The sequence below is a fragment of the Dermacentor variabilis genome, chromosome 7, assembly GCF_050947875.1.
Source record: "Dermacentor variabilis isolate Ectoservices chromosome 7, ASM5094787v1, whole genome shotgun sequence".
NCBI classification, from domain to species: Eukaryota; Metazoa; Arthropoda; class Arachnida; order Ixodida; family Ixodidae; genus Dermacentor; species Dermacentor variabilis.
The window spans coordinates 146,965,977-146,978,090 of record NC_134574.1 but is presented as its reverse complement, the minus strand read 5'-3'; the positions used below and the strand labels follow the sequence as shown (position 1 = coordinate 146,978,090).

The 12,114-nt window shown below is 44.7% G+C and overlaps 1 protein-coding gene across 1 annotated transcript in view; it reads right to left on the bottom strand.

Annotated features, from left to right (window-relative positions):
• The window catches only part of LOC142588882 (uncharacterized), a 34,465-nt gene that overhangs the window by 8,874 nt on the left and 13,477 nt on the right, over positions 1-12,114 (bottom strand). Inside the window, exons 5-6 of the mRNA XM_075700699.1 lie at positions 10,944-11,106; positions 367-660 (exon numbers count right to left, since the gene is read on the bottom strand). Of these exons, the coding sequence (XP_075556814.1) occupies positions 367-660; positions 10,944-11,106 (457 nt within the window). The remainder of the gene's footprint in view (positions 1-366; positions 661-10,943; positions 11,107-12,114) is intronic.

Sequence of the window (12,114 nt, the reverse complement as noted above, 5' to 3'; positions counted from 1 at the left end):
AGTGCACATAGGAAAACGATGAGTCGCATTGCGACACGTTGCCGCGCATTTTTTAATTTTTTTTTGCCTACGTTGCCTCGCTTAAACATTGCAGTGTTCCTGTCATACTCGAAAAGTGTTCCGTTTTTTTTTTCATACGCAAAGCGGGTGGCCGAGTTCCCGCGTGTTCAACTTCGAATCTACGTTTGAACTATGCTTCTACAGCGGAGCTGCCGGAGCCTCGCTGGGTTTCTCTTGACGTGCGCAGCTTCGCCGAGCCGAGGGAGAGAGTGAAAGCAGAGCAGAAAAATAGCACCGCGCAGCCTATAGCGACGCGGCGACGGGTGGGTGGAGCCTATAGGGTTTTTTCTTCTTGCGGTTACGCACACGTGCTGACGTAACGGCTGGTGACAGCCACCTCGAGGACCCCCGAGACGGTCTGCAGGCAGAAGCTCTCGACGTCTTCCGGCTTCTCGAGTCTCCTCATGGCGCGACCGCTGGTGTAGACGACGAGGCGCCGCAGCACGCTCCAGGCCAGCAGAACGCGCGCCTCCTCGCGTGCCAGGCGACTTGTGTCCGACGCGAACACGGCCACGGCAGTCGCGTTGTTCCACAGCACCACCACGTCCTTGCCGTCGAACGCGTCGTCCGTGAATTTCTTGTAAATCCGCACCCACTCCGCTGAGGCGAAAAAAAAAAAAGAAACGACGAGGCCCCCCGGCCATCCGGATGTTAATTGCCACCTTTCGATGGCGAATTGCGATGGATCGCGGACAAACGGGCTAAATGTCGCGTAATTTTCACTCCACGCTTTATAACCATGCGCACGCGTTTGTTTCATTCGTACCATGTGACTTAACTGTCGTCATTTGGGCTTCTTGCAAGCAGTCTATAGGTATACCTGCGTTTGCGCTCTTTGCCAGGAGTTCGATGAGCCATGCCCGTTTATGATCGTCCAGGGTGTTCTTGTTGCTCTTCGTTTGCTTCATGTTAAACGGCGTCTTTTCTTTTTTGAATTGTTTCATTTGTTTTAGCTATATATATATATATGTTGTTTCTCATACCCCCCTCACGCAATACTTCAATTGGAGCCTGTGAGGTATGTGTATAAATAAAAAAATAAATAAATAATGAATAAGTAGATAAATAAATAAATAAATAAATAAATAAATAAATAAATAAATAAATAAATAAATAAATAAATTGAAGGAACCCGCATGCTCTTATGTACCGTGTGTCCGTAATCCTGTACGGTCGGGTAGGAGACTGCACGAAATGCAACGTGTTCTTATGTAAAACAATACGAGCGTATGGAGTTACGGTAGCGGACATTCCGTTTTTACATGCCAAGGGGAGGTAGTGCAAACTCCATTAAAGTTAAGGCGGTACATGATGATGCTCGGCACATCTTATGGTCAGTACTATTATATTACAGTTATTCCTCTTAAGGGAAAGATTCAGCTTGGGATAGCTTGGGATAGGAACGGAGGAATTTTTTTCGAGGCATCCACTGCACCGAATTTCGTGCGGTTTGAACTTAAAAAAGAAAAAGCAAGGTTAATGTCTAGTGAGTGTATCGCAAAGAGATTTCTTACTTAGGCCGTCGAAGTTCTCATAACGGCCGTTGAAACTTGCAAAACTGAGGAACGAAAATGTCAGATTTACAACTCTAACTCAGCTGAGGAAGAATGGTATAATTCTGTAAACTGCACTAAACAATGCACATAAAGTGGACAGTATCAGTGCATTATACACCGCTCTGAAATATACCCCCAAGATGTGACTAAGCGTCATCCAGGGTGTCTTTAAACACTGTTACAAATTCGAGCGAGCTGTAACTTTATACATAGAATTTGCCCGATTTATATGCTCGAACGCGTACAGCTTACATAACTGAGATATCTGTCTTTGGGGCAGAGTTACGGATTTGTAAACTTCGTGCTTCTATTTTTTTAATAATGTTACGGATTTCCGGCAATTTTTTTTGTAGAAAATCCCAGGCCCGACAAAAAAATGTCCGTCTACACTGAGTATAGAATCTAACTTGCTCTCTCGGCTGCAACAAAGTTAAATCAAATTGGTCCAGCGGTTGTGTAACAAAAGCATTTCTGCGTTGTACATAAATTTGAATACGCGGCGCTGTTTGGCACCGAATTAAAGCTTCCCCTGAAGCGTGATGGTGTTGCCCATTGGACAAACCATTGCATCCTTCATGTAAGTTTTACATTTTACAGCGAAGCTAGAGTATATGGCTACCCTGCGACAAAATCTCGGCGGCGAACGGAAAACGCCTTGCGACAAAGCCAACTTTCTCGCGAATGCTCTGTAGCTTTCAGTCTAACGTAGGTATCGTGGAAAAAGAAATACTGAAATTGGCCGCTAGGACGACTCTACGATTTCGCCGAGTTTCATTTACTTGTCATAATTAGTTCAGAGTGTAGTTTTAAACGTTACAGAATGTCCGTCTGCTGTCAATACATGAACATCTACGGAGAGAGTATGGTTACAGAAAACGGCTGCAAATCTTGGTTTATCGAAACTATACCGAAAGAAATTACACGACAATTAACCGCTAAGACGACTCTGTCATTTACTTTTTATTAGTTGCGTGGTTCACAGTGGAAGCTGTATATATTGTGGAATTCCCGTATGCTGTCAATAGACGGACTTCGATCTACGGGAGGGAAAACGGGACAGCTCCATGTTTGTCCGCTAGAATAAAACTCTATTCCTTCCGAGTCTCGTTCCGCTAATGAACTCGGAAGTAAACTCAGTCGCAGGTTACAAACGTGTTTTGTTTCGTGCACTGCTCTCGACTGCACGCTGCGGTCAACACACATCATCGTCGCTCGCGTCGGGGCTCGGCTTAACGGCCACCTGCGTCTTAACAGCGCTCCGTCGCAGCTGAGTCGACAACACTTGCGTGTATAGAGCGTCGTCGTAAAAGAGGGTTTGGCGGTGCATAGCAGCGACCGCAAGGCCGTCATTACTTTCGTGACAAGATGAAGATAAATTGAAGAGACAAGAGACAACAAATGATTGCCAATAGAATCGTAGGGAAGAAGGGGGAGAGGTGGGAGAAGGCAGAGAATGGGTAGAACCGACGCAGTCGCGAAACGAGCGACTCGCCACTCTTCGCTCGCAGTTACCATACAAGGGTGGGGGGGGGGGGGGAGATAGGGAAGGGTAACCTGAGAAGGGAATTGGAAGCTCTACCACCACACACGACAGAGACGTTTCAGTTTAAGGTACGGTACGGCACCGTTTCTGCTTATTACTGAAAAATAAACACCATGCGAATGTCAAACGGACAATTTAGGCAGGGCGTGCAGAAGCAGAGCCGCATTAATTAAAGCGCACCGCAGGGTCTACGTGACGCTACGGAAGTAGTCGCGCGTCAAATGAACAGTTCTGTGCCCGCCGGGATAGCTTTTGTGGCTGTGGGATTGCTCGAGGTCTCGGATTTGATCCCGACCGCGTGCAGCCGCATTTCGAAGAGGGACGAAATTAAAAAAAAAAAAGAAGAACGCTCGAGCACTTACGTTCAGGGACACTGTATAGATCACCACGGAGTCAAAATTAATCCGTAGTCCGCCACTTCAGCGTGCCTCATAATCCGATTATGGTTTTTGGACGTACGGCCCCATAATTCAATTAAAGTTTAGTAATCCCGCCACGACGAGACATGCCATGGTAGGCAATGAATATGTTCGACCCTCTGAGAGGTTATGAACTATGACGCACAACAACGCATCAAGTGAACACCTCCCCCTGCGTGTTGTGTGTACTAGCAGACAGACATCAGTGGCACGCGCAAGATAACATTTAACATCAATCCACTACTCTCGTGTTGGACTAAACGTTGAAGAAATTAAAGATTCGCCGTCAACATCACCGCTAATTATTGCCAATCAAAGCAAACAGTGCAGAAAGCTTCGCTTACATCGACTCCCACAGTGCATCGGATCTGCATTTTTTTTTGTTGTTATTGTTCTAGCGCTCTTTGCGCGCCCTTTATCTTCTCAAGCTACTGTGTTTGGGGGAAACGTTAGCTCTGGTCAAACTACGATGTTTCCTGTATAAATAAATGTACGTGTAATAGATAAACGCTTTTCCGTAAAAAAAAAAAAAAAAGAAGCACGTCAAATTTGTAACGCTGCACCCAAAAGAGATATCGCTGTTTTGTAAACTGCATCAGTGACAGCATCGAAAACGGACGAATTTGATATAACAATATACCGCTTACACGCATTTGTTACAATATTTACAAGAGTATTCGAAATATATTATTCACAAATTAGTGGCACACTTCAGGGGGATGTATATTGCACCAATTTTCTCCGCTTTATATGCTTCTTTTTAAATGTTGTTGTTCTTTAGAATTTTGATGTCATTTTCCATTGCTGAGCTGCACAGTTGTAAACATTACAGTGTCGTGTTAATAAATTTCGCTATTTTCAACGAACTTTATTTAACAACCAACGGCGCAAATAAAACGGAAGGAATACCGCTTGGAACAGACACGTGATTTTAACTTTTTCTGTTAAATGTAACTAACCTCATCAAGTAAACTGCAGTGATTGCCGACAAAATACAATTTCCTCTTTCCTATGTATTTAGATAGCAGCCCTCGAGCTAAAGCTTCCTCTTCAACCTCCAAGTTTGTGCCCCACATTAGAGAACCGTTAGAATGAAATGGCCGTGCAACTTTCGTATAGGCTGCCATTCGTTCAGGTAAAATGCGGCTGTTGACAAGGCGGGTATATATGTATCGTTCGTTTCGTGTGCACATTCTGCAGAACTTGGCACACGTTGCCCCGACGCACCACTAGGGATGGTAGGTTCCGTGAAAATTCCCAGGCGCTCTAGTGGCAGAGTTACTCCCGAGACAGCGTCATTCGGGAGAAGTAAGTCTAGGAAGTCTCCAACTGGATGAAGAGAGAGAAAGAAGAGGCGGGGCTCAACGTCCGGTAGTACACTTGACGAAGGGTCGTAATAAAGCTGGTTTCTCGCGCAATGAATCCCCCCCCCCCCCTCCCAGCCTGAAACTGAACGGGGCCCAGGCCGTTACTTTCAGGCTCTTACATACGACATCGTACCTGCACCCTCAGAATGATTAGTTGGATATACACCCCCCAACTTCCCGCAGTCGTGCTGCAAATGCGGTTACGCATGCTGCTGCTTCGACCACGTGCTCTGGCCGTCACCGTACAACTCGGGCTCCGAACTTCAAGTCCAAGTGGGACGCCTTGCTGGAGGGCTCGGAATTCGCGCACCAACCACAGACCGTCGAGAGGGTCCGCCACACCGCAGAGAGTCACCACCTCCTGGTCCCGTCGTTGGCGGAGCCACCAACTTGATTGGGGAGACGAATCACGTTCCTCAGGACACTTCAGTAATGTTCTTGTCAATGGTCAGGCAATAAAGAATCAGCTACACGTTGGTTGACAAACCACGCGCAATACCACGCCAGAAATTTTAAACGCTGACAGTCTTCGCGTCATCGTAACTCGTAAAGTGTAAACCCCATGCAAGCGATTTTTTGCGCGACAGCGACAAGCGACGCGATGGAGATGGCTGTCGCGTTCGCGCGTCGCCCAGAAGTCAAACTCCAAGCGAGCGACCGCTTCGCGCGACAGCTCTCCACTGTTGCCGGTATTAGGGGATCGAGTTAACGCCAAACCTGGCGTGGCATTTGCTATAATTATTTAGGTTGATTTGTTTGGCTGTACAAAGCAACATAAAATATTTCTGAAAGTCTTGCAATAGGTTTATTTTGTTTACATACCAAAATTTGGTAGTTTGCTCGTTCCGTTTGTATACTGAGAAGCGAGCACATGTGCAAACCGGCAGTACGTCACTAATGTACATCCAGTTCCGGCTGCTTACTATTGGCTAGTCGCTCATAGCACTTCCGGGCGACGAGCGACGAATTCTAGATTTGCAGAACCGAGCGATCGCGCGACAAGACCGAGCGATCTGTTCAAGCGACGGCCAGATCCGTCGCTCGTCGCTGTCGCGCACAAAATCGCTCTCATGGGGTTTAGCCTTGACGCGACATCCGAGGCAAATACCAATCAAGTTAATGTGACAGTTTTTTGCAAGCTGTCCACGTCATTACATAAAGCGTTCGCCGGCGGGAAGAAGTGACGCCAGCACACACACGACAAGCACCGACACCTTGAAGATATATACGCGTTGCCAGCTACCATCTTTCCGTTTATAGCTTTGCAAGTTCCCCTCATCAGTAGAAGGGAGAAAAACGTTTATTTCTTCCCGTCCTGATTTAAAATAAATTGCAGTTTTGGCAATCTTACTGTAATATTCTACAAAACTCACCGATGCTGCCTCTTAATACTACTCTGTCACCGATTTTTGAGAGGGGCTTTGCGTCAAGAATAAAATCTATTGCATGTAGCAGCTTTTCTTTTTCACAAAAAGGCAAATATCTGTAGTACCCCTGTAACACGGCAAATCTAATTTCATTTACAAGGAATGACATTCGGTCATTTGCTTGCTGTCACAAGGGAAAAAAAGTTGTCATATGACATTTTACGCCAAACGAGGTCACAAAGCTCTTTCGCGTTCACTTTGAGACTGAACGCCTATAGTCTCGACGGGAATAACTCATGTTTTTTTCTTATCCGTGTAATTAAAAAAAATGTTTGTTTACTAATTAAGTGCAAGTTTATTAACGCACATGTGGATCGCAACGTTTCGACAAAAAAGCTAGTCTCTCGCTTCAGCGGCTGGACACCGGTGTCGGCCATGTTTGTCCCGGCAGTCCGGTCCTTCGGTGCACTCGTGTGTTTAGGATCTCGTGCCCAAAGCGAAAAAATTGCGTGCAGTAGACCGAAGCAGAAACGTACGTTTTCACAAAAGTATGCAAATACCATTTAGTACATCTATGGCGTCGGGCAAGTTGTTTTTCGTTTGGCTGGGCTAAGTTGACTTGGGGCTCGACTTCGTTTCTGCTGTGCAGTTGCTACCGATTGTCTAAAACGGCCAAACACACATATTAAAGCATTTCTTTTAATATAAAAAGATATTGTTGAACATATACAAAGGCGATGTGTGCAAATTTCGTTACTTTTTTTTTCCCGGAGGTTATCATCATTTTCAGATTACGTTTGTTTTCGCCGTGTGACAGCACACTGGGAAATGAACCTATGTTCACTTATTGTTATTCAATGAAAATGACATTACATTTGTCGTGTGAGAAGCGTTTAAGAGGAAGCTTTACCTCGGGTGCTCCTATCTACATACATGTAAAAGCAGAATTCGTTTTTCTCTGCAACCACTGCACCAAATTTGACGCAATTTGTTGCATTTACAAGAAAAACTTAAAATCTAGTGACTGTTGGTTTCTGATTTTTTATTTAGGTTGTCAATTTTTTATTAAAAATTGGCAGAAATCGAAAATTTTCAAAAAGCGAAACTATCAAGTTTACAACTCTGTAACTCAGCAAAGAAAATTGATAATACAGTTCCGTGAATTGCACCTAATAGCACATCTAAAGCGGACAAAATTGATACGTTACACATGAATGTCAAAAAATATAGTAAAATGGAAATATAGGTTTTGCAGGACCCAATGTAAACAACGTAACAAATTCACGTAAAATGTAAAATGACGTATCGAATTTGTCCGCTTTCAATGATCTGATGGATCTCGTTTATAGAACCGCGATATCTGCTCTTGATGCAGAGTTAAGAATTTATAAACTTCGTGCTTCTATATTTTTCAAACTTTCGAATTTTTGAAAATTTTTTAAACAAAATTCAGGACCTAAATAGAAATTCCGCGACCAACAGTCACTAGAATTTCACTTGCCCTATCAAATGCAACAAATTTCATTAAAATCGGTCCAGGGGTTACCTCAGAAAAACGTTTTTGCGTTTTTACATGTATTTGAATAGACCGCGTCGGAGTTGGGCCCGAGCTAAAGCTTCCTCTTAAGTTAAACTGAAGCAGTTTACAAATACATTTGTGCTAGTAGCGTACAAATATGATTTACCCTACTCGGCTTGTGTAAAATTATTGCAACGTTTGCTAGGGTTTCACAAAAGTATTACTTACAGTTTTGTTGTGTTCTTCAAATCGGTGTATAATGCATCTATATAATTCGCTTCAAATGATTAGTCTGCAGAGTTATAATACATATATTTTGTTCTCTTCAAATGCCTAGTCTACAAAGTTATAATATATATCTATCTTGTTCTCTTCAAATGCCTATAGCCTGCAGAGAAACGCCATTCTTGCTTATTGCTCGGTCAAAGTTGTCAATGCGAGTTTTATTTTGATCAGCATTCCATTTTTTCGCAGCATATTCAAACGAGATTGGCTGTCAAAACGAAATCCTGCTCTCGGCAGTCAGTATATTTTAACTTTTTATTTTAAACGCAACAAGCCCCATGTCAAGTTTGGCGCGCTGTAGACTAGGAACAACATGATTTTCCCCTTACTATGTATTTTAGACGGAAACTTTTGAAGTAGCGCTTCAATTTTACCAAGGTGTCGAACCGATCACGAACACGAGCTGAAAACCGTACTCGAACCGCGGGATGCCAGCCGGAACCGAACACGAAGCCGAACCGATATTCCTAGAACGTGCCCGAACCCAACCCAAGCCTGTCTTAAAACAGAGAGAGAGAGAGAGAAAACAAAATAACGGTTACTATAAGGGCCAGCAGCAGTTCTTGTAGTCTGCAGGGCGAACGAACCATGGAAATTTGAGACTCGTCTGAACGATTCAGGTTCAACAGCACTGCAGGTGTTGCGCATACGACCGAGTTCCTCAACGAACACCCGGAGGAGGTCACTTACGCACAGCACCACCAGACGTTCGTAAGCAGGCTGCGTGTAAGGCAGCCTATCAGTGATGCGCGCCACTGTATAACATTGCCCCTACTCAGCCTTTTTTTAACACTGCACGCTAGTGCAGGCATTTGGGACGTGCTGTTCCTGTTTTTTCATTGCGTTCACTGACACAGCGAAACTGATCTGACCGTATCTACTAATGTAAAGAAGCTTCTTGTTGCCGAGCACAAGCGATGAACTGTTTCATTCGCTTTTTGTTTGCGGGGGGGAGTGCAAATATTCGGTATTCGATTCGGTATTCAAGGGTAATTTTTCCCGTATACTTCGTGTTCTATGCAGTTAGAAAATTTGGCCGTTAGAACACCCCAATAAGTTTCTGTTGGTTTTCCCGTAGTCAGTGTGGATGACGATACAGGGAAGCGAGGAAAAGAGGGAGAGGGAGGACGGACGGGTCCAAGCTCCTCAGGTAATCGTTTTTGCGTGTATGGGTGCTGTGGCTGTACAACATCAGACTTTCATTGATATTTATGCAAAAACACATTGATGTTGGTCTCCCATGTGCTAGAGAGCTCATTTCTTTTACCTCCTGACAACTCTTGAGCATGCGCCTGTGCGGACAAGCCGATAGCACTGTGCTTCATGTCGCCAAAGGGCAAGATAATGTTTACTGTGCCGAACCGGTTCGCGAACCTGTTCAGTACGGGCGGACCGTTGTAATTTTTTTTTCTCCGTACCGGGATTGAACCGGAACAAAATTGGTGCGCGCTGAACCAGTACTCGAGTCTTCTTCTTTTTTTTTTTATTGGACACCCTAATTTTTTTAACCAGTTTGTCCGAGGGCTACCATTTGATCGCGATTAGTGCACGGTTAGTTTCAATTAACTTCAATCCATTGTAATTAAAGAATTAAGCCAGAGTTGCCGAACTCGTACTGTTTATTGAATTGTAATTTAGTTCACATACAAACTTTAACTGGCAGGATATGTCCGCTTTCAGGTGATCGCTCCTCTAGAATTGTAAGATTACAAAAAAAAAAAAGAAGCCGATCCTTGCTGAAATAAAAGGGTAGTGAAATTACATATTCTACATAATTTTCTTCAAAGTCACATAATTTAATATTTGCTTCAAGCACAGAGTTTCGTTTAGGCTGTTGAAGAGGTGAATGCGTCATGGCGTGGTGATACACCGATTTGCTCCTTTTCCCGCCGCGACTGCATTTGGATCCCTGTCGTGACATCACGATAGCATTAATGACGCTAGGTGTGGCATTTCAAGGGCAACGTTATCATCGAAATAAAGTATCTTACGTGTTCCAAAACCTTCGCAATTGCCAAGTGCCGTCTTTCTATGTTCGAGGTTCGCATGGTCGAAATTTTAGAATATATGAGACGTGTAAATTTTAGGCTACCCACTTTTATTTGCGTTAAAGGAAGGTTATGAATGAAGGAATTTATATCCATAGATATACAAGTTTGTGGAGGATATAGGAAAAAAAGTTGCAAAAAGTTGCATCTAAACCCGCGAAGAAGTAATGGGAATCATCTGAGCGCCCTGCATAATTTAATAAAAATATAGCTTTTGTGCAGCCAGTTCCGGTTTTGTTTGTACTCTGTCGCGACGTCATGAGGCAGATGCAATTACCTTGGCGGCAGGACATTGCGCAGTTTCGACACTCACTCCGGCTTGCTCACTTGTCTGCAAAGCTGCTACATCGGCCCTCACAACTACAGTAGCACAAAACGAGCCGGAGGAAGCGCCATGATGCCGCAATATCCTGCTCCCACGTGACCACATTCTGCTTCATGACGTGACGACACAGTCACCTGGTGAGTCACCTGCAGGACTTTGAATAGTGTTGATTTCCTTCCTTCCTTCCTTCGTGAGTAACGAAAGAGAAGTGTTTGTATAAAAGCGATTAAATTACTTTGGGTGCTCTGAGAATTTTGTTAGTGTTTACACCTCTACAACCTTCATTCAAAGCCAAGAAGAAAAAAAGATTAATACACGAAAATGTCATGCCAGTACTCCTTTAGGCGAAAACACAGTGCCCTAAAGAGCAACGTTTAGCATGCTTCCTGCGACCGTCGAAATCAACCTTCTAGCCATCGATTGCTCTATCGACTGAGAGAACACGTGTACGCACAGGCCTTTTCGGCTGCGATGATGCGGCTGGTGAGAGCCGTGAAGTTCCGGTTCGAATCGTAGAACTTCAGGTACTTCTCGTAGTACGCTGCCAAAGCACCGGGGCCACTGTGTTTTTGGTGCGAAGTCCGTATCCAGTCCTTGTCGCCGTCGAATATCTTCATCTGCCAAAGCCACCGAGAGAGAGGGAGGGAGAGAAAGATTACCATTGTAAGAAAAAAATTGTGCCCCACGCACTGTGGGGATTAATGTACGCGAAGCTTTTACGAGCCAGCAAGGAAAAATGGCGCACTATTATAGGACAACAGACGCACTGCAGATTTCAGTGACGTACGCACCCCTCAGCCGTGGACCTTGCAGAAAAAAATCGGAACATTATATATATATATATATATATATATATATATGCTTCACAGAGCCCCAGAACAACGAGGTATACGCGCAGAGTCGAATTTCGGCAACGAACCCCTTCTGCGACTAATATAGTCGAATGTCTTTATATCAAAGTACTGGCAGCCTATAAGATTATTCGTTATGCAGGGCGCTTCGTTGTAAAGGTCACGAACCTCGGAGCCTACAATAGAACCGGGACAGAATCTGCTGCTGCGTCATACATGCCATTTCGTTCTAAAGGCGTGTTTCGTTGCAGAGGCACTCGACTGCACCTTCATTCTCAGCTAGAAGAAGCCCGCGAAAACACTGCCTTTGCTATGCACCATTGAGCGTAGGATTGAGGGCGGGTGCTCTTGTCTTCGTCATTTTGGCATCCAAATTCGCCCCGCGTCTCTGGAGACCGTTCAACCAGGTCGCGCGCGCTATAGCCGCACATGCACTGTCAGCGGGACGGCACGGCGACGCCGACGGCGTCAGTGCATAGCTAATTCACTTCACACTTAGCACTTAGCGCACAACACACACACACACACACACACACACACACACACACACACACACACACACACACACACACACACACACACACACACACACACACACATGTTAAGAGTTTACTTCACTGCGACCAGCACATACTTGCGCACTCTAGCCGCCCATTTCTTTTCGTCCGCACTACGGGGTGTTTCCTGAATGTATAATCTTGCTCTGCACTTTTCTTAATTTAAAGGCCCGATTCGGGATGGTGATGTTGATGATTTATTGGCATCCCCTTCAAA